The sequence below is a fragment of the Drosophila mojavensis genome, unplaced genomic scaffold (genome assembly GCF_018153725.1).
Source record: "Drosophila mojavensis isolate 15081-1352.22 unplaced genomic scaffold, ASM1815372v1 contig_36, whole genome shotgun sequence".
Taxonomy (NCBI): Eukaryota; Metazoa; Arthropoda; class Insecta; order Diptera; family Drosophilidae; genus Drosophila; species Drosophila mojavensis.
In genome coordinates this window covers 21,962,959-21,986,365 of record NW_025318858.1, presented here as the reverse complement: position 1 = coordinate 21,986,365, position 23,407 = coordinate 21,962,959, and the positions used below count along the sequence as shown (strand labels likewise).

Here is a 23,407-nt window from a genome sequence, read left to right as displayed (position 1 = left end):
CTCGCATGCATCTTAAGCCATGGCTGACCATGCGTGTTATAGCTAAAACTTTCAACTGACTTTTGCCTACTGCGACGCAGACATTTCTATTTGCACTTGACTTTTATTCGGGGCTGTTGTTCATTTATGCTGGGCGCTGATGCTATGCAGGCCAAGAGCAACAACTTTTCAGCTGCCTCAAGTTGAGTTTAATTAAAATAAAAAAATTGTTAGCTGCTGCTGCTGCTGCTCCTGCTGCTGCTCCTGCTGCTGCTCCTGCTCCTGCTATTGCTGCTTCTTCTTCTTCGATTTCTTTTTTTGTGGCAAGTTTTGCATGCATTTTGAGAGTTGTCGACAAAACTATTTCAATTTATGTAACATTGCAGCGTTTGACTTGAAGTTTTTGCTAGCGCGCATTCCATAGAGCACAACATGTGACATGCATATATGCCTGTGCATTGTGTATGTGTGTGTGTGTAGTAGTAGAAGCAAGTTTTTTCAACTATTAAATTCATAACTCTATTTGCACTCGCCAATTATGAAGTTTTCTTATCGTTTTGATGTGAAAATGCTTTTGGAATCATTTTTCTTTTCTAAATGCTTTAATCAGACAGTTGAAATATTTTGTTTCCATTGAGACATTTTCATATTTTTATTCCAATGTATAAATAGTATGTGCGCAATGCCCCAAAACAGTTTGAGCTCTGTTGTAGCTGCTTCAACACCTCAAGCTGAGCTGCACTTTCTGCTGCCCTGAGTAGCTCGAAGTACCTTGAGTGTGACCAGAAGGACCAGTTGATTTTTGTGGTAACTGTAAATTTAAAAAGCAGATTTGTTTGTGGTATTTACCCTAAATTAGTTCCTTATAATAGGAATTGTATTATCATTGCTTTCCATAGATGTTTTTCATATGATACTTCACTCTATTCTTTTGACTTGGGGCTGGCGGTAAATTCCCTTTTCTTGCTGCAGTAAGCTAAAATATTTTTCATAATTACATAACAGACTTTATAAGCTGTAAAGTCTATCTACAAGGCTATATTTAAAAAGCTCTCTCTCTCTCTTTTCCCTCTATTACTCCACATCAACAAAATTCACTAAATTTGCAAAACACTTCCAAAATTTTCTTAAAGCATTTTTACTGGAAATGTTTATCACAACGTGAATCAGTTGAAATCAAAATGATTCTTTTCAAAGTAATTACACATCCCATTTAATATATATTAAAGTGTTTAAAAAGTTATCAGCAGACGAAAACTGGTGCATATTTCATGCTGAGAAAAAAAAAAAAGCTAAAAGCTAATTTCGTACCACAACTTTTTGGCACACAAACACACACGCAAACACACACACACTCGACGATAGGAAAAAAAAAACTTGGCTTGTTTCATGCGTGGCACAACTTGTCATCTGCAGAAAATGACTTGAGCAAAATAAACAACAACAAAAATATACAAAACGCCAACGTGATGATGTGCTTTTTTTTTTTTTTTTTTTTTGGCTCAAAAGTTTAAAAACTTTTATTTGCCTGGGGCACAGACACACACACACACACCCACATACAATATATTGACAAACACACACATATGCAGCCGCATGGCACCCTCTCTCTTTTATACAAACAGTATGTGTATGTCTGTGTGTAGCACAGCAATTCGAGCGCACCTCTCATTGCACTTTGGCCACCTGTTATTGCTCGAAACTGTCTACCTTTCATTACGCATTTTCTACTTACGTGCTACAACAGATGTTTGCAACTTTTTCGTCTTGTCAAACTGATTCATTTTACTCCCTATTGATTAACTGTCGTTAGCAGCTTTTTTTGTCATCGAAAATGCATTTTTAGAAATTCTGCTTACTCTCTCTGGCTGCACAAATGTGTATTGTTAAATTACAGTATCATTAAGAGTAAGTCATAATGAGAATTAAATAATTATATTTAATAAGAAAGGAAAAAAAATATATATTTTATGAGTATACATTTTATTTAATATGTCAATATACATCATTCTATTATCCTCGATTTCGTCTAAAAATAACTCGTCCCATAGCAATAGACGTCCCATGGCTGGGTGCATCGGGCAGAATTTAAGGTATTCTCGACTAGTTTGTCTCTTAGAGATGCTCGTTATATACTCAGTGCTCCCACGCACTCCACTTGTAGGCGTCAGATAAAGAGACTCTAATCAATGGTACGTCATTATAATGTTTTTGCTTGAGTACAATAATTATTGCGAATAAATAACCTAAACAGTTAACTTCGCGTCCAATAAAGTTAAATCAAACTGCTTTCATTCTTTTAACGTATGCGAATGAAATTAAGAGATTGTTACAGTATATGTTAGCTAACAGCATATATATTGCTGAAGATAGTCTTTTGGGCAATTATTTATCATTATTTTTATGAATGGTTGAAAATATTTATATACATAGGAAATGACTTAATTATATTTATATACACTATGCTATTTTCGCTTGATCTATTTCGAATTTTATATTATTATATTCACCTTATATTAACATAAATACCATTTCTCACTACTTTGCAGATTCTGCTTGCTTAGCATACTCATGCCATACACTTCACTCTTTTGCTAGCCACGCCCTTGTACTCTCGAAAGGTGCTTAAAGTATTCAAATAAATATGTTTGTGCTCTAAGGGGAATTTCGTTAGAGCATTTTGTGACTGCGACAACTCGTTACGTTTAATTAAGCATTAACAACTAAACAGTGTTGTAAAATGTTGAAAAGTGCATAGTTCTACTTTGCCATGAAGTATGACAGTTTTGTTTTGCTTGCAAATGCTTTATAAAATTTTTATTCGCCACGAACTGCATAGATGTAGACGCACAGTTTCCGGATGCCAGCAAGAAGGCAGCCACAAAAGCGCTGTCATTTGCTTAGACAGAGCGATAGAAAGAGAGAGGGCGTGTAAGACAGAGAGAGAGAGAGAGAGAGAGAGAGAGAGAGAGAGAGAGCGAGAGAGCACCCACTTGGTTGTAATGAAAATGTGTGCAGCACCGGCATAAGTTGCAAGTTTTTAGCAAAGCTGTCCGCTGTCCGCTGTTATCTATTGCATGTGTGCTTTGAACCTGCCACCTTCCGCTGTAATTCAAAACAGTTTGTTGCCAGTTTGATAATTATATATGTGAATGACTATGTGTGTGTGGGTGTGTGTGTGTGTGAGTCTGTTATCAGCTGTTTCCTGTTGTTAAGTTTTGCTGGCTAGAAACTTTGTGCGAAAAAGTGCATGAGGCAAGTCGATGCTAAATTTAATGCCACATTACACAAAATGTTGCATGAAAACCAAAGGCAAAGGCAATTCAATTTCAAAAATAACACACAATCAGAGAGAGAGCTAGAGAGAGTGAGAGAGAGAGAGAGGGGAGAGAGAGAGTGGACTCCCACATAATGCTTATTGCCCGCACTGAGTGCTTTGCATTTGACTGTTGCAACAATTGCGAGTGATAATAAAAATCAAATGTTATTGAAGGACCCCGAACGGGGACAGGCGAGATATGCAAAGCATGTGGCATGTGAAGGCAGCATGCTGCCAATGTGCCACACAACGTGCAACTGCAAAAAGTCAATGCCACACAACCCTGCATTACTCAAGTAGGTAAAATCTGCTCGAGCTGTGCATGAAAATGCCAAATGGTCTAACAAACCGACTTGCTTGTGGCAACGGCAGAAACAAGAAAAGTTACATGCACTCGATTGCAAAATACCCTGTTGTCCGACAAAATTTGTTTTACTATTATTATCTTTTATTTTATTTTATTCCATTTTATTTTATTTTTATTTTTTTGCTAATCTTCGTCCCGCTGAAAGAATCAACTATACACACTATTAAATATAGTATCAACGAAAATTATATTTACGATTGTTTTGATGGATTTTCTTCAATATTTTCTTGCTTGTATATAGCTGAAACAATGCTAGAATGAAACAACGAATATTATTGCGTACTGAAAGATCATTATAGACATTCTTTCTGACAATGTAATCGTATGATAATAATAATATATATTAATAAATTATTATTTTTAATCTCATTGGACGAAAAATTTGATTTTTGCTGGGCTTATTTTTTAGTAATTGCTTTGAAAAAATATTCGTTAATATTTTTTATATATTCTTATATATTCATACAAATAAATTCAAATTTTTCATTAAACAACAATTTTTTTTTTTTTTTTTCAATAAATTCTTAAAAATTTATCAGTTAAAGTTACATAGTTATTCAGTATTTTTTAGTACTTACAAGTTTATTTATTTACTTTAATGTCATTATAATAATAATATATTTTTAATACAAATAGTTTGAGTGAATGAAACAAGTATATTCTAGAAGAAGTACTGAAAATGGAGAATGTGGGGCTTATGGATTAATAAACGGAATAAACTATCGAGTGAAGCCACTATCAATGCTATTGCTGCTCTACTGCACAGGGTATATGATGCTTTCAGCTTTCTGGTTTTTATTCTGGCAATAACATCTTCTAGAGTTCTGCCAGCTCTCGCTGCTGGCTTGCTCTATTGTTGTTAATCGGCTGCAAAAAGCAATGTACTCAAGTGGCAAAAGTTCAGGCAGCCAACTGGAAAGGCAAACAGATTCAGTTTCTGATTCTGAATGTGGGTTTCGTTCCTAGTGAGTGGAATTGCATTGCTGTTCTAACTGTCTAACCAGTTCAAAAACTAAGCTTAACTTCAGCAACAACAAGTGCTTCTGACATATTTTAGCAATGCAGTCAGAGTATGGATGAAGCTCAACTTAATCTGCACAAAAATATGAATATGAAGTCGAGTTAGCTGGAAGACAAGCCATTGTTGTTTTCTAGCCCCAGCTTGGCCAATTTAGCAATTCATTAGGGCTGGCCATTAATTGCAATGTGATTCATGCTGCTCTAGCTTCATTTGATTTATTGGACATATTTCTCTAAAAGCGAATTTCATTCAAGCTGAAGTCGATGGAACTGCGCGGCGTATACTTAATATGCATTGATGTCAGACGAAGTGAAAAGATGTGTATATATATATACATGGTTATATATGTATATCTTTGATGCTGGTGATAGTCAATACTCATCAATATCAAAGCGGAGCTCACCTTTACAGCAACACGAGATATGCGTGACCGGTTGTTGTTTGAAGTTGATTCCAATGAATTCGAAATGTGTATTCATTGTGCTTGTTGTTGCCAGTGAAATAAATGAATGAAATGCTATTAGAACTTGTCGTACGTTCAACAGTTTATTGGCTGCTTAGCCCAGTTGCCAGCTGCTGCCAAAGTGCAGCCAAATATTTTCCCAAAGTTAATTGAAAATGCACTTGAGCGGCTCTCAGCGCCCGACGCCCAGCACCCATCACCCATCACCCAGCACCCAGCACCCAGTGCCCAGCGCTCAGTTCGTTGTTCGACTCGAGTCGAGCATTTCTAATGAGCACTTAACAATTACGTATTTTACCTTCTGCTCAACGAATTTCATTGGAATTTCTCTGTTCGCTCTATTTCTGGATTTCTCCATTTCTCTACACTTTTTACATTCCAGACAAAAGTATATCAGAGACACACACACACACACACACACACTAGCGAGCTCTGCTCTACTTTAATCAAAGCCAACTTGTCCAGCTGTATAGATACAGCTGCACTCAATGTGCAGAGTGAAGTCTGCCTTGGCTGTGCTCTCGCCTCTTGCATTCATTCAATTGATTCAACTCGGATGCTGTGCAAATGTTTAGCTCTTGAGCTAATTTAAGCAAACTGAGGTGGGGCCACAGCATAATGACATGGGCTTTATGAGTGGCTCGCATCATGATTTCGGCCAGCTAAGTGGATGGCTTCCTTACGATCTCACTTAACAAGTGCTGCATCGTCGCATGTCCCAGTCGAATTAATAAACCACAAACAAGGCGCACCGCACTAGCACTCAGCCTGGACTATTCCCTCAGCGTGGAATTACGCGCGCGCCCACCTTCGGCCTCGGCATAAAAACAAACTGTGATTTTTTCTTGTTAGTAGTCTATAAGCTGTACAGGTAGGGCATATTGGCTGTGTAATTGGCAGGAGTTTTGCCTTGAAAGCTTTCATAAATATTCTTCAACATTGTAGAAGAAACATGCTTGAAGAGCTTAGCTAAAGCTTCTCTCTAATTTTCTGACTACAGATAGGGCATAGACGAATCGCTGGCAGCTTCAGTAAATATACTTATTTTTCTAATGTCATTCAACTTTTTCATTAAAGAAAATACAGGATAGCTTGCAGTCTATCATAAAATAAAGCTGTGATGCGTATGACAGATCTTAAATAGGTAACATATTGTTAAGAAATATTTGAATTTTTATTTGTAATTTCCAGCAAATTTTTTGTATTAAGAAAAATTGCTCTGCTCACTTGTAGATTTTTGCCTTACGTGTAACAAATCATAGGGTATATTTTAGTCAGCTGTTTTTGTGGACTTTTTGCTACACACATATGTATATATACTTATGTACGCTCTTCATAAGCTTTGTCTTTGACCGTATTATGTTTGAGGATATTAAGGGCTATAATGAATATCCACTAGGGTATCTTCTACTCAATCAGTTTTGTCTTTAATGCTTTAGTTTTCTTTTTTAGCGTCTATTCTATTTATATTTTAATCTTTAACATGTTTCATTCACCTGTTTTTCGCAGCTTGTCTTTATGTTTTCTCATTTCTTCGACATCTTCAATATTTGTAGGGTAATTTGTAGTCAAACATGTTTGCTCAAAGCTGATTTGGCCAGCCTTTTTTGTGGTTTACTACGACGAATTTATGTGGCTGGCACGTTAATGATATGACCATGTCCACCTCGCTCTTAGTGTGTGTGTGTGTGTGTGTGAGGCTGAGTGCGTGTGTGTGTGTGTAGGACGAGAGCAAAGAGCTTTTTGTTAATTATGCACGTGTGCTACAGAGCTACTTACATTATGTGTATGCATGTGTATGTGTGCGTGTCTGCGCGTGCTTGTGTGTGTAATAATGAGCAGCAAAACAATTAATCGTATAAACAAATGCGATAAAGGCAAATGAACTGTGCGCTTTAGTCCAGTGAAAAGGTTGAGTGCAAATGGAAAAAAGAATAAGCGAACAGAAAATAAAAATGATTCGGAAAATGCGCAGACATTAGCAGAACGAGTGCTCAGCTGTTAGCATAAATAGCCAGCCATTCACAATACAGTCAGACACAGAAGTATGCGCACACACACATGCATAGGTGGCGTGAACTCTTTGTGTGGCCATTGCGATTATTGCACTCGAGCAGAGACGGCTACTGCTGCTGTTGTTGTTGTCGTTGCAACAATTACAATAATTGCCACGCCCACACACAAACAAAAGAGGCGGCCAGTGTAAAAGTGGCACTTAATTTTTAATAACAAGCATTTAAATGAAAGGCGTCGGGTCATTAAGAAACCTTTCGCTCTCTCTCTCGCCCACTCTCTCTCTCTCTCTCTCTCTTTCTTGCACTCTCACACTCGGTATGCTCGGGCGTGGCTATTGAATTTACACTCCATTCACATGTCATTTACTCGAGTCAACATGCAATCAATCAATTGCACATGAAAGCCAAATAATTGCCCTTTCTGTAATATATTGTGGAAGGCTGGAAAGTTATTAAATTAAAATTTTTTAAATTGCTTGCATTTTTCTCTGGGTGTTGCGTTAATTTTATATCGTTTTAATTTTTTATTTATGTATTTAGTACTTGTATTTATAGGTAAAGAGCACTCAATTCAAATTAAAATCTATGGACTAAGTTTCATTGACTAAGTCTGATGCATGAATATTGAAAGGATTAAGTAAGAAGTTATCGGTAATCGATAACAATATTGATAGGCTTCTAGTATAAATATACTGTTCTAGTTATACATATAAATACATATAAATTATTGGATATATTCAAATCATAGGCGACATTTGCCTATGCTGCTGATTCTCTTCAAGAATACATAACGTAATCCAACAAAAAAGATATATTATATAATATATTTACGATCACTGTAAATCTGCAGCTCTTAAAGTTATCGATAGCTCAACGATGCAAGAGCACCGACATTGAAAGCTGCAGAGCAAAAATTCGTCCTTTTAGCTACTCCATAATATAGAGTCTGCAAGCGATAGGGAATATCCCTCGATAGGTTTAATATTTTTCGGAAAGTTATCGATATGGCACCCATTTAAAATAGTCGATTGCAGACCCGAAATTTATTGAATCAGCCATCCCACAAATGGAATATAGAATGAACTAATATGTTGGGAATCTATTGTATAGGAACTATTTAAGTTATCGATAACACGAAAATGCAGGTAATGCAAAATAAAGAAGTAGAAGTTGGCCATTTCAGTGACCTTAAAGCCCAAATTAACCTCTGCACTTAACTTGATAAACAATTAAACGTAATTTATTATTATTTTACAATTAGAGTGGCCTAAATTGCTGTAAATACTTGTCGATTTTTTTCATAAAGTTATGGCGAAAGAGAAGATACAAATATGAAAACATTGGATCACGTTTCGTTTGGTCAATTGATTGCGAAATGTGTTGAGCTGGCAACGTCACTTGCCTCAGTATTTTTCTCAATTGGCGCTGAGTGATTTCGTAATTAACAGAAAATGCTGGAGTGCCTGGGTATCGGGCGGCTGGGGTCAAAATGCCCAGTCGAGGACATGGCACACTCACATTCTCTTTCACTCTCTCTCACACACACACACACATACATAATGGCACCGAGCACGTAAGCATAAAAAGCTGTGACACGCATCAGGCGCTGTGAAGCGGGACTTGAACCTAGAGAGCCCGGCCCGAACATTCATGTGGGTCCAGCACACAAAACTTTGTCATCCCACCGAGCAGAGGGGCCCGTTGGCGGAAGGGGCGTGTGGAGGTTGGAGGATGGAGAATGGTGTGTAATTTCGGGTTGGTGCGCACAGTTTGCTGTTACCCGTTGATGGCACGCACCGAGCGCTGTCGACGTGACAATAATGCGCCGAACCGTTAAACTATTGTGTACCATAAGGATTAATGACATTTACATAATTTGCTCATGTGCCAGCGGACTGTGGGTTTGCTCGGGCCGCGGCTGTATAGGGATTTGGATAGGCTGCGGGGAGGGGGGTTAGCTGTTGCCTCCACTGCTTGTCGCATAAAACCAACAAAACAACAACCGGAACACACACATTGGCATTGGCCACTCGCACGAACAGCTGCTGCAACATGATTGAGCTTTCAATTTGTTAGCCATTCTCAATGGACGCTAACCCCAGCCGCCAGCAGCCAGCCATCAGCCCCCAGCTCCAATGTCAATCCCTACGCTTAAACCCTATTTCACCACCCAATCTCATCAAGCATCAAACAGCAAGCGTGGAAGTAACCAACAATTTCTGTACATTGCCACGTGGTTGTGCCCACGCCCACACTTTCTCGTTACTCCCCCCTCCCTACCTCGCTTCCACTCCTCTCGCTCCCTCACTCCCTCTGACACATGCTCGCTGTGCCATACTAAGCCGCTGACAATGAGTTTGGCTTAGGGCACAAGGACGGCAAGGATCATTGGCTGAACTCTGTTATTTCCAACAGAAAAACAAAAAACTACGCAAATTAAGTGTGGCGAAACGAGCTTTGACATTTCATTAATATTGCTTGACCACAAATTTCTAGAGAATCGGAATTACTGCGCTGATTTGAATTGAAATGAAATATTTTACTAACATTTATCTGTGGTAAACATTCCTCTATAGTTTTAGACAATCATTAGGCTAGGTTACAATAAATTTGACTTAAGGAATCTGTATAGCTCAGTCCAAGATTCAAGATATTCATACAGATTTTATGAGCTCACAGTCCACATTATCGTAGTAGCTGAAACCGAGCTAATGAATTTATTTAATACATATGATTCAAGCTAACTTTCTAAATTTTATTAATGTATCATGAAAAATGATTTCAAAAGATTTCTTCTTTTAATTTTTAATCTTAATTAAATTGAAATTGCTATCTAATATATCTTCAAACATACAGCTTACATAATAGTTAAATGTTTTGTTATAATTTAAGAACTATAAAAAAAAATTATTATGGACTTCAGGACATGGTGCCACTCTTTTATAGTAGCTAAAGTTAGGATTAGGCTAAAGATTTTTCGAGATATTTTGAAAGTTCTCTAAACTTTAGTTAAAGCTTTAAAAACACAATATACTTATTCCCTAGAAAACATGCCTTTGGTTACCCTGTATAAGTCAGTGGCAAATTAATCATTATTATCATCAGTTTCATCTGTATTAATAATATATGTATAATAATCTATATAGACTAGAGATTTGTCTATACTAAAGTGTTACTTACTCTAGTTCACAGAATTTGATCATTATATTTTGTTAATAACAAATAATTCTGCATTCAAGTTGTCAAATTTGGGTATTACAATGTTTCAAACATCTGTGAAAAAACGCCCTCTGTTGTTTGTATAACATATGACCTATTTAGTACTCGGATAGTTAGATTCTCGTGTTTTGTTCATTAATTTTCTGGTCGGAATTCAGATTTTCTATTAAAGTTCAGCTTAGGTACACATATTTCCCTTATCCATTCATACCAAATTATTCAAGACAAGCCAATAAAGAAAAAGACTCAAATACTCCGGCCAGCACTTTATTCATAACTTGCATTTGGTAGCTGTCTAGTTGTTGTATAGATGCATCGTGTGTGTGTGCGTGTGTGTGTGGGTGTGTGTGAGTATGCGTGTGGCTGAGTCCCGAACATTTTTGAGAATTACAGTGGCGACCGCAGGGTATTCGCACACGCAGTCGCATGCAAAAATAGCTGGGGACTTGTCAACAGCAACAACAACAGCAACAACAACAACAAGAACAGCTACAATGCCGAAAATTCGAGTGGAAAAAGAATTGCATGCTGTTAAACCACAATGGAGTCACTTGCTCCGCTCGTGGATCACTCTCACGCGCGTGGTGGCTTTGACTTGGCTATGACTATTGCTCGCGGCATTGTTGGCCCAGCCCAAACCCTGTTGGCGCCGCAACTCCCTCCCGCCCAGCCGCGCTGCCAATCTATACGAACTGACAGTGGTGTGCACACATATCTGAGCAGCGACAATTGCATTGAAAATTGGATTAACCCATCATGCAGCGCGGATACCAATGACAGATGCCCGTAAAATGGCGACTTTCAGCTGGCGCGACTCTTCGCTGAGCTATCTGCGAGTGTGGCGCTTTAAGGCAGTCGCAGTTGAAGTTAGTGTGGAGTGGACTAGAAATAGACTGTAAAGACGAATGTAACTACTTTAGTGTTGATTTATAACAGCTATAGAAAGTAAGACGGCTTTGTAGGCGAATTTGAGTACTACAAATAATAAAACAAATTTTGTGGAACTTGCTAAAAGTGCGATTTAAAATCGATATTTATCGATATTATACAAGTGAAAGAATTCATGCGCAATATATAAGCTCCATCTGGCCTTACTTAAGTGAACTATCGAAAAGTATCTAGTACTGATTTCAAAGCAGCTTACATTTTTTGTAGACATTATAAATATATCGTATAAATGGCGTATCAGCAAGTACTTATTTTAAAATTCTTTAAAGTATTTAAGTATTTAGATATTTATCGATACTTTGAATGGAATACATATTGAGAATAAATTAGTCTATATCAAGAACTCATTTCAAAATTGATCAAACCGCCTATTTAGCCTGATGATATGATCGTTACTTTACGATATTATGCAAACGGGTTGAGTATACCATAAAGATATTAACTTATGAAAAAGAATAATCAATGAATGATGTCTTCGACGTATACGGCTTTTGTATTTAGTACTATCATTTTATTTCAAAGTTTCTTAAAAATATAAGGTTCTATAGATATTTATCGATATTATAAGAAAAAATCCAGAAATCGTCAATCATTAAAAATCAGATTTATAATCGATACTTATCGCTTCTATAAAAAATATTTACAAATCGAGATGACAAAATCGTCAACTTTTATTGATAATAATAATCAATAATCGAAGACTGAAATTGTGACCCCGATTAACCTTTGTTCTTGTTTAGAGTCTATATTAATATATTTCTTTGCATATACATATATGTATTATATACAATGCCAACAATTTGCCAGTTTGACGTCAGCCGTTCATCAATTGCTCAGTCTGTTTGGCTGTAGCGCATATTGAAGACGATTTGACATGTGCAACTATTTCACTTCACTTGCTGCGCGACTGCAGGCAGTCGCTGAGAAACGATGCTAGATGCATGGCCATAGCGTTTTATACGACATCATAGTGGGATGTCGTCAGAACGCGTCATATTTCATGGCCTGTGCAGGCGGGCTGGCAGCTTCATAGTCTCTCTGGTCGTACGAGTTATACACATATTTGAGTTTGGCGTTTCGTTGACGCGACGTGATGTGGCAAGACTCTTGCCTCGTTGAGCATGACAATGCCAAAAAAAAAAAAAAAGGATGTCTAAAAAATATCCTGGGCATGGGCAATGTCTAGTCAAGTTTTTTCCAGTTCTTCTCATTTTATTTTCAATCTGGCATCTGGTATATTTATATATAGAGATGGATTACACGTGTCAATAGCCATGTCAATTGTTTGAATGAGTTGGCTTTTAATGTGGAGCATCACTGACTCACTGCAGTGATATACTACATACATATATCAGGTCTCATCGATTGGGCTCCAGTGCGTGGCCAATAGGCAAACAAACTGTGGCCACGCCAGCTAAACCACAGAATTAATTTGCCCGAACTATTAACTGGGAAACTATTAGCGCGACCCCGCACGTTCTGTGTCCGCTCGGATCACACGACGACAATCATCATCGTCGTCGTGATTAACATAATCGTATCAGCATATCATCAGCTTAATTATCATAGGCCACGTGCTGATTAAGCCCCAGCCCGCATAATCATAATCAAAAAGTTGTCGCGTCCCCGCGGTCGGCAGCGACATTAGTTGGCAATGAAATCGAGCGCTAGATGGCGCCAGTTAATAATTTCTGCATTTAATTTTACCCCACTCAGCCGCAGCCGCAGCCACAGCCATCGCCGCCTCAGACAAATGCTAATTCTCTCTTTTTTTTTTTTTTTTTTTTTTTTGCTCTCTCGCTGTCGATAGATGAGAAAGCGTTTAATGTGCTGAAACGAAGCGTAAATTTCGGTCAAACTAATTTGGCAGCCTGCGGAGGCGGGGCGAGGAGTAGTTGGAACTGACAGACAAAATACTTTTGCGATGATGATAGCAGCTGAACGGGCACAGAGTGAAATCGAGTATAACAGGAAGCACGTTGCGCGTTTAATAACTTTTGATTTATAGAGAAGGTTTAACCCACGCTCACGCCACGCCCACTACCTCGTGCGCCCCAGCACACATCTGCTGCAAACAGAAAAAAATGTCGTCAAATTGCGAGTAGTTGAGCAAAAACTTTGTTTTAACACTCTCTCACTCTGTGTATGTGTGTGTGTGTGTGTACTGAAAACTTTTTGCATAATTGGTGTTATATGGCAGAGCAATTTAATGCCCGAAATATGTGAGGTCGTTGCGAGTGAACTTATGCAGGTGGCCCGATAAATGGCTTAGATAGAAAGAGACGTGCGAAAGAAACTAGCTTTCAAATAAAAAAGACCCAAGCATTATTGATAGCAATGGGTAAATAATATTGAATAAATATCTGGTTAGACTCTTCTTGCAAGGAAATTACGTATGATTAAGTTGAGTTTAAAAAAATAAAAATAAAAAAAATTATGCAACAAGATTTCCCAAAGAACACAAGGTAGCTATTATTAAGAACTATCATTTAAAAATAAAATTATTTTTACATTTTCCAATAATATTTGTCATTTTTTTAACTAAGAATAACAATTTTGTGTCATATAAAAAAGTTTGAGTAATTTAGTTACCAAATTGAGTAAAATACTCACAATTTCATTTGATAAATTTTTCATTTAATAAAAAAAAAGTGTTTGAAGAATATCTTAGTAAATTATTAAAAAAAAAAAAAAAAAAAAAAAAAAAAAAAAATATATATATATATTTTTTTTTAATTCTTGCTGAAATAGCAGTAGTACATTATTTTGATTTAAAGCTCTTTTCGGCCTGCGAATATGCACGGAAATAAGTAACATTTATTTCTATATTTCCTTTATTTATTTTTTACATTATTCACATAATCGCAAAAAGTCATTTATTTAAATCCAACAGGCAAAATCCCATTTCAGTTGGCTACAGAAAGAAAGAGTAAAACTTTTTGGTTTCTAAGCCACTTAAATGTTTTTTTTTTTTTTTTTTTTTCTGTTTTGTTCCATTGATAAAATATTAAAGTCATGGTTTTTAGTCATTGCCAACTAGTTGGGTATATAACAAAATGTATATATGTATGTGAAAGTACTTAGCTTATGGAGCTTACATTTACCGAATAGAGGCGAATACAATGCGAAAGTCGCTGCCGTCTGACTGATTTCTAAACTGTCCTTTGTTGGGCAGAAACAAAAATGCATTTAGTATATGATAACCATTCCCACTAAAATACTACACGCCCCCTTGGTCCATGGGCTGCCCCTTTTAGGAAACGACTTGCCCTCGCCAGCCGTTTTACCAGTGTTGGGCAACGCTGCAACTTTTGCCACAATGCACAATTTTTACGCGCTCTACTTCATAAATTAAATAGCAGCCGAGTGACATGGGAATGTCTGTAAGTGTGTGTGTGTGTCTGAGTAAGTGTGTGCGTGTATTGCGTAATTTTCTTCACACAGACATATACACAGAGCATGCCATTGTCTTTTGCGGTTGTTAGCAAACAAAACGTCAAGAAAAGTAATTCAGTGCACAAAAGCGACGGCTCGGCATTTGCAAGCACTGAAATGCGGCGAGACAAGGCGACACAAGACGAGACTAGAGCAGACGAGACGAGACGAGATGAGTTGAATTGAGATGAGATGAGATTCCACATTGTAATGTTCCGGATTTTACAAAAGCAAAATGGCTGCATACCAATGCCAGTTCCCACCGTCAGCCGATCGAAATTGATGGCTGCTTCTGGTTTAAGCCTTAAAGCGAGGTACGCCAGGCAACCAGGCAACCAGGCTACCCGGCAACCTTTCGACAATTTAATCGCAATTCCAAGCATATTTTTTCTGACGATATTTCAAATGCGAATTTCAGGAATTTACTGATTGTCAGCCTAGTTGCTCCACTCGAGCGGCTTCGTTATAATATTTACAATTTTAAGCCAAGGCGAGAGTTTAACACTCTCTCGGTATTCGTCATATATTTTATTTTACCTGTTAACTGTTTTTTAAATTTGGAATTTCAATTCGCTTTGACTTTAACCAGCTATGCAAATGACTTATTTAATTACGAAATATTTTGCTTACACAGTTATTAATTTTTCTTTGTTTTTGCTTTTCATTTTTAATTGCAGAAAAATGTGCGCAAATTTGTTAAACTATTTTTTTTATTTTTGTTAAATATTTCTTTTGGTATTTATCGAACTTAATATTTCAGTTTGACGCCGTTTATTGTTCTTGTTGTTGTTGCTGCTGTCGCCTGGTGGTGTGCATAAAAAATTTACATTAATTATTTTCGCTCTGCTGCAATATTTATTGTGACAATATTTGATAGGGCATTCTGGATCAGCAACAATCATCCAGTGCGCCAGAGCTGCCTTTGTGTGTGGAGCACGCATAATTAACCAATAGACACACATAAATAAAAACAAAGTGCCATAAATTAAATCACTCGCATTATGTTTGCCATACACTATGGATGATTCTATGATTTGATGAAGCTGTTGCAACTTTATTTGGTTTGAACTTGAGGCTAGGGTATTCGGATTCGCAAGGGAATTGTTGAAGCATATCTTCCTTGATAATCAGATGAAGTATGAATGGACTCCATTCTAACTTGTTGAATAATATTAGTTCATTCCATCATAGCCATAAGAGCTGCATAGTTTACCAAGGCTATATAATACAACTTCCAAAAAAATTTCTTTAAACGCAAAGATTCTAAATTTTCATTATATATTTCTTGGTATTTATGTATAGATATGTTCACAAATATATATATACTAATGCATAGAGGCACGTATATATAATTGTCTCACATCTGTCGCTCAAGTCAATGTCTGAAACAAATCCACTTTCATGACATTTGTCTACAAGAGTATTTAAGCTTCGACATGTCGCATTTACTGCTTTTTTATTACACTTTGTATTTTTTTTTTATGACAACACAAATTTTTATTGAGCATTTAAATAAATGATGTAAAAAATGTGTCGCTGTACGAACTTAAAGTATGAAATAAACCTTAAAAGCTATAAATGATATCTTGTTGGTTTAATGAAAGTTTCGGGATGAAGCTGTCAGCCGACTGAGCTGCTCTGAGTTGATATGGTCAATAGCTATCGATTGTGAGCACTTAAAATTCTTGACAGAGAGGGGCGAGGCAGAGAGGCGCATAAATACAGATATTTGTGCAATGATATGGAAATGAATACGGGCTTATTGGAGTAAAAGGAAATATTTTGAAGAGAAAAAAAAAAAAAAAAAAAAAATTAAAATTAAAATTAAATAAAAGATATAAATAATTTTATGTGCATATACATATATTTTTGAGCAATATATAATTAACAATTTACAAATTATTTATTTTAATTTTAATTAATCATGTAAAGATTAACTGATATTTTTTGTTTTATTTCGTATGTATTTATTATTTTTATTTTTTTATTTTTATTTATTATTATATTATATTAAAAAGATTATTAGTGTAATTAAAGCTTACGTTAATATTTTTTATTTTTTGTATAGCGAATTCTTGAGAGTATGCTTTTATTTTAATTTGCGTGGAACTTGAGAACATTAATGGGGAGTGGATTATGTATGTATTTCATTTGATTAGTAAGTCGTACATAATGCTCATTTCTGGCGAAATGATATCCTCCTATGATTCATGTTATGTATGCGAAATTCTGCGATTTTTACATTTCTGATTACTTATGTATGTGGAAGCAGTTAGACAAATTAAGCTCTCTTATTGGATAAATTATACGGACAAATAAACAATACATAAATTTTTACACCAAACCCTATCTGCAAATACTAATGTCTATTTCTTCGCCATCTCATTGCAGCTCCTCAATAAGTTAGATTGGCAAGAGCGTACCCACTACAATTCCATTAGCTGCAGACATTAGAGGCAAACCGAAAAGATAAAAAATAAAGGAATATTGAAAGAAATTCGAAAAATTAAAGCCACAGCAGATAAATGCAGGCACTTTGATTGCAACATAAAATTGCCACAGAAAATTGCATAAAATTGCGAAAAAGAAAAGTGAGAGAAAGAGAGAAAGTGTGGGTGAGCGAGACAGAAATAAAAACGAAGATAGTCACATCTAAACGGGGTCAGTAATTTGCTGCACGATTGCCAACCGAGGCAAGCAGCCAACCAGCCAACGAACTGGAAGTTTAATTGCCACAGCTCTCATTGTTAGTGTTGCTGTTGCCGTCTGAAGCGAATGCAACAATTAAAGCCAAAAACTTTTTGGACAAAATGCTGCTGCCAACGCCCTGGCCCCAACTAGCTGAACAAATCCATTGGCAACAACATTTGTGCAGGGCATAAGGAGCAAACAAAAACAAAAACCAGCCAAAAACACGCACAAGCAGCAACACTCCAACTGAGAGCGAGCGAGAGAGAGAGAGAGTATCTTAAGGATTGGCAGCTGGAGGAGGCGTGGCTTCAAAATTGTCTGCTTCTAATTTGAATGGACTCAACAGCATTCGACATACAAATGCATATTTGGAAACTTTTGTTAATTGGTAAGTGGCAATTCTCCGACTTTTTTTTTACGCTCCAATGAAAGGGAAATCTTGACCCAGTCACCAGTCCACTTGGCCAGTTAGCCAGAAGTTGGCTCAGTTTTGTCAACAATGTGCCAAGGCACCGAATAAGAATGCTAATTTTCAACTTTCAATGCGCTGCAATCATTACAAAAAAAAAAAAATAATAAAATAAATAAAATAAAATAAAATAAAAAAATAAATAAAAAAAAAAACATAAAAATAGAAATAAAACAAAAATAAAAAAAAGTTTGAAAAATGCAAAGGATTTTAGTTTGTGAAAGAGTTGATACCCTAGCCAAGAAATCTGTGATTTAAAAAAGACATTTCCAATGATTTGTTGGAATTAAAAGAAAGATATTCTAATATATATTTAAATATTATATTGCAATAGATATATTCTATGAGTTATTAGATTTAAGATATGTATATTTTGGATGAACAACCTAATTATATTTAAAAAATAATTCTATTGATATACAGTCGTGCTTTTTAGTAGGCCTGATAGATCTTAAGTAGTAGCCTCTAAAAGTAATGATTGCAATTTTCGATCAGGTCGAGTCAATATAATTTAAAATGCAGAGAATCTTACTAAATAGAGTTAGACTTAGTTTAGTTAGTGAGAATGTAATTGATTTAATTAGTCAAAGCTATTGGCAATTTTATTATTTATTTTCATTTTATATATTTATTATTATTATTTACTGTCTCTAGAAATTCATATAATTGAGATATTCTTTCAATCACTGCCATTTGTTGCAACGCACTTTTTAAGCCAATTTGTAGGGTATGAAAAGCCAGTTGAATCAAATAAAAATAAAGCAAGGACAACGTTGAGAAAAGGGTTGCGTGTTGCTGGCTACCTATCTCTGTGTAGCATCCTTTTGCGCTCTTCATATTTAACTTGGCCTCCAGGCAGCTTGACTTCCGCTCCTGCTGCTGCCAGCTCCAGCTCCAGCTGCTGTTGCTGCCTGGAGAATTCAGCATATTTTATTCTTAAATTATTTTTTTCGCTGTTGTTTTAAATAGTACTTGTACTTTTGCCTACTTGTTACCAGCCACGGCTCGACTCGAGCAAGTTTCAGTTGCGCTCCTTGCGTTGAGTGGAAAGTGTCGAGTGCGCCTCGGGAGCCTCTGCTGCTGCCTCAGCCTGGGCGGGGCATCCTTTTCCTCTTTGAGGTGTTTAATTATGGAAGCCGCACAAGCTGCAAGTTGTGGCCGCTTAGTTAATTTGTTTTAAAGTTATAATGCCGACTTTATAAAGCTCCACTTCTGCTGAAACGCAATTTTCAAGCGTTGCTAGCGAAAATTAATTGCATTAAAACTAACGCCATTCGCAGCATATGCTGTGAAAATACCACAGATATAAATAAAGGAGCATAAAAATATATGTAAAAAAGAGTTGAAGTTGAAGTTTAAGTTTGGTATCTAAGTTCATTTTGTTGCAGACTTGGGATTAAAATTGTTTTTTGCTTACATATGACTTTAATGTGCATAAAATTTATAAAAATTATTGATGTTTCATTTGAGTTGATGAATAGCAAAATTTCTATGAGCATCTATTTAAGTTTTAATTTGTTTTGAAATATAAAATCTATTTTAGTGATTTATATTATTATTTTTTAATTAATAAATTTATTTTTTAATTATATTTTTTGTTTATTAATTTTTTATATTTCGTTTGAATCATTTTTATGTTAGCAGCCTGTGAATTTTATCTGATCAGTATTCCATTTCGATATGAAATGTGCCCTCTGTTTATGCTATGTTGCCATCCTAAGCTTGGCCTTGCCTTGGGCACATCACTCACAACTTCTCCCTAAGACTTCTTCTTTAAGACTGACTATGACAATGTGTGCAATAGTCCTCAATCTCACTGATCGATCGTTTGCCAATGCCCACACATACAAAAACACACCCTCACACACAGTTGAGCAGTTATTCTCAGGCTTCCGACAACGCCCAGTGAGACTATTCAGAGAGCCTGAATGAGAGAGAAGCTAACATTAATGTGAGGGACAAGAAAAATTAACTAAATAGAAAATGCTATTCAAAACTCTCAAAAAGAGACTTAATAAAACATCCAGTCATAAGCAATACATTCTAAAATCAAGTTTCAATAAAATCTCTTCTCGTTGCTCTACATTCGATACACTCAAATACCTATGACCATATGCCCTCATTTAATAGTGATAAATGCTCATTCCTGCTTTATCTTTCCTTTCGCAAAACCACTTGAAATATAGTTTTTCAAAGTGCTTGAACGAGTGCCGTTTGGCTCTCCGATAACATTGGAAAATTTCTGCTTGATATTAACAAAAGTCAATTGGAAACATATTGATAACGGGCACTAGAAACGCTTTCAATTCGATTGCATTTAAGCTCAATTTCAATTACAATTCCATGTCCTGTGCAGCTACAGCACAGTACGTATGTATGTGTGTGTGTGTGTGTCTGCCTTTGCTTCCTTTATTTCTATCTTATTTCGATTTTTTCCCTTATGGCGCAAAAAGTTTGTGAAAAGACATCCGGGCAGGAGATGCTGTGCACTTAATAAAGTTCTCTAGTATTTGAAGTCTTTGCTGCTCAGACAGCAACTGTGAAGCTGAGGTCAAGCATATCACACTTATACAGACACTCAGAGGCAATCTCAGTTGATTGATGACATCGATAAGTTTTTATAAATTGCACACATGTCCTGTGCCATGGAGAAATACCCGCTGCAGCAGTAAATTACGCACGAATTTGCATTCTCTGGCCACGGCATGGCTCGTGCTCAAGCTCAGCTTTGCTACTTTTTTGCGGCATTAGCCAACACTGAATAATTATGCTTGCAGCACAGATTCCATGCAGAAAAAAAGAAAAGCCAACTGCACTTAAGTCTTGGGCTTAGTGGCTAGCCGCTAAAGAGAAAGAGACAGACAGACAGAGGCGCAGAGTGAGAGAGAGAGAGGGAACTTTTGCAGACTTCAGCTGCTCTCGCGCTTAATGAGTGCCTGGCACAGCAGTCGCATACAAGTACCTACATAACCTCACTTTTGCCCATAAGCGAGTGTTTTGGTCTTAACAAAAGCCACAGCAAAAGTCAGACGGAACAAAAAAATAAATAAAACTGCAAAAAAAAACTCAAACAATTAAACTTTGACTGAGTTTTTGCAACTGCCAGACCAAAGCATAGTTTATAGACCTGCTCAGTTATGCTAAACAAAATGACTGTAAATGGCCAAGTGCATAACGGCTTATATATGTATGTATATATTTATATGCAGTCGAGTATAGTGCATTTGACACTCTAGAGCAGAAATGCGAATGTTTTGGATTTGCTTTTTAGGCAAAAGTTCAACGTTTTTTTTTAGCTGCCTTCAGTAAAGCGAACGAAGGGCGACAATGCTACTTAAAATAGTTCAAAAGTTGCCAAAAGTTTAGAGTTTGTGAAAATTTATGAACTTTAGAGAATTCTTTTACCAAAAGTTAAAGTGAAAATTTCATAAATTTAATTTGAAAATATTTCAAATAATTTTAGAGTTCATGAAAAATCTAAATTTTAAAGACTCATATATTGTCCTATACAAGAATTCACCAACTTCAACAAGCAACTCTACACAGAAAGCTCAAATGTTAACTCAACGAAACGTATTTTCATATACTCACGAAAAGCTCTCTGCTTTGCTGCTCCTGTAGAAAACTGAATCACAAAGCTTTTGCTATAAAATACAATTGTAGTATATTATGAATGCTTTCACTGATAGTATATTGTATAAGTATGCGAGCCAACGAGCTTTTGTAAAACGGATAAAATATAAGTTATGTATAAGACTTTTACAAGTAATAAAAAATATAAGACAAGCTGCAACTGCCAGCACATCTGGGAATTGTGAGTCTTACAGTGGTGAGAGCTTTGAGCGTATAAGACAAAAGACCAATAGCAACAGGTGAAGGCTTTCATAGCTTATACATCACAAGTATAAGACTGCGAGGAAATATGAGAACTTTTGCGGCAATCAACAAGTAAAAACAGAAATTATTCGAATGTATGTTAAACATAACTTATACAGTATAAGACTCCGAGGAAATATGAGACCTTTTGCGAAATACTTGACGTATTCAACTACAGTCGAAAATGAGGACACTTTGAAAGAGTGTAAGAGTTGACTTATATTGTATACATATACGATAACGAGGAAATGTGTGGAATATTAAGAAGTAGAAGACTCTGCGAAATTGAAGTAGACTTAACTTATACAGGATACATACAAGAATATGAGGAATTATTATAGCATTTGCAAAAGTTTTACTATAGAAAAATTAAAAGTCTTTTAAATAATGAATATCCTTTTGCCTTAAATCTCATAAGTCGAATTTATGCTTGAGATTGCCCAATATCAGATCGAAAGTGCATTGGTTACCCTAATTTCTATAGGTGCAGTTGCTAAGCAATTTAGCAATATTTCTTGTTCTCATAATCTATTGAAAATGGGAAATCAGAATATAGTGGTTTTTACATTGTAATCTTACCAGTATCTTAAAGAGCTTTAAATAAATTACTCCGAATACCGATATCCCTTTTTTAGATCAAATAAATCACAAGCTTTTACTGTTGCCTCAACTTGGCAAATACAAAATATTTCCCACTGTTAAGCTTTTAACATCTGCCATAAATATCAAATATGACAGAGGCGAAACTGTTATACAGCATTTTAAGAGCGCATCTCAAATTGTCTCTTCACATAAACTCTTAAAAGTAGACAAACATAAATAGTAAATAAAAAGTCAGATAAATAAATTACATTGTCGATTCATGACTAATGTTTCGTACATCATTATAAAATCTAATTTCCACTGATATTGGTTTAGCTTTGTGGCTTTCAGCCGATTTGCATTTGCAACTATTTATAAATTTATTCCTCTAATATAAAAGTGCTTCATATTGTCGACCGCAAATGCTGTCCATAATAATGATGAATTTCACTGTTGTGGTGCAGCATAATATAAGCAAATTACAAACTGGCCAGAGTGACAAACAAACCAGATAACCACCGACTGAAAGCCCCTCCCACCCCTCTGGACCAACCACTTTACAGCAGTTGACCGACTGAGCCCACAGCATGTTAACAAGACAACGATAACAGTAGCAGCCGAGTGGTTGGCGGCAGAAGCCAAAGGGGCTTAATGTTGGCTAAAAAACTATAAATTCTGTTGTTGGGGACAGCAACAGTCGACAAGGGTGTAACCCACACACACACACACACACACACACACACACACACACACATACGCACACACATGCCCACACTGGGGTCTCAGCTTTTATTATTGTGGCTTCATTTGCCATGTAAAAACAGACCCAAAGAGTTAGAGTTAGAGAAATGAGCGGATGAGTGGAGGCAGCTTTGCGCTCGCATCTGAAATGAAGAATCTACAACACTCTGCCTGATGTATGTATATGTATATCTATATCTTATATGTATGTCTAAATTTATATGTATATATGCCGCATTTATGGTTAGATATAGACAAAAAATATTAGCCGAAAACAACAAA

The 23,407-nt window shown here is 36.2% G+C and overlaps 1 protein-coding gene across 2 annotated transcripts in view; it reads left to right on the top strand.

Annotated features, from left to right (window-relative positions):
* LOC26527527 (putative neural-cadherin 2) overlaps positions 1 to 23,407 on the top strand; it is a 182,567-nt gene that overhangs the window by 46,897 nt on the left and 112,263 nt on the right. For both annotated transcript variants that reach the window (XM_015165710.3, XM_015165708.3), the window contains exon 3: positions 17,158 to 17,845. In XM_015165710.3, coding sequence (XP_015021196.1) covers positions 17,791 to 17,845 — 55 coding nt within the window. In that variant the 5' untranslated portion in view covers positions 17,158 to 17,790. The remainder of the gene's footprint in view (positions 1 to 17,157; positions 17,846 to 23,407) is intronic.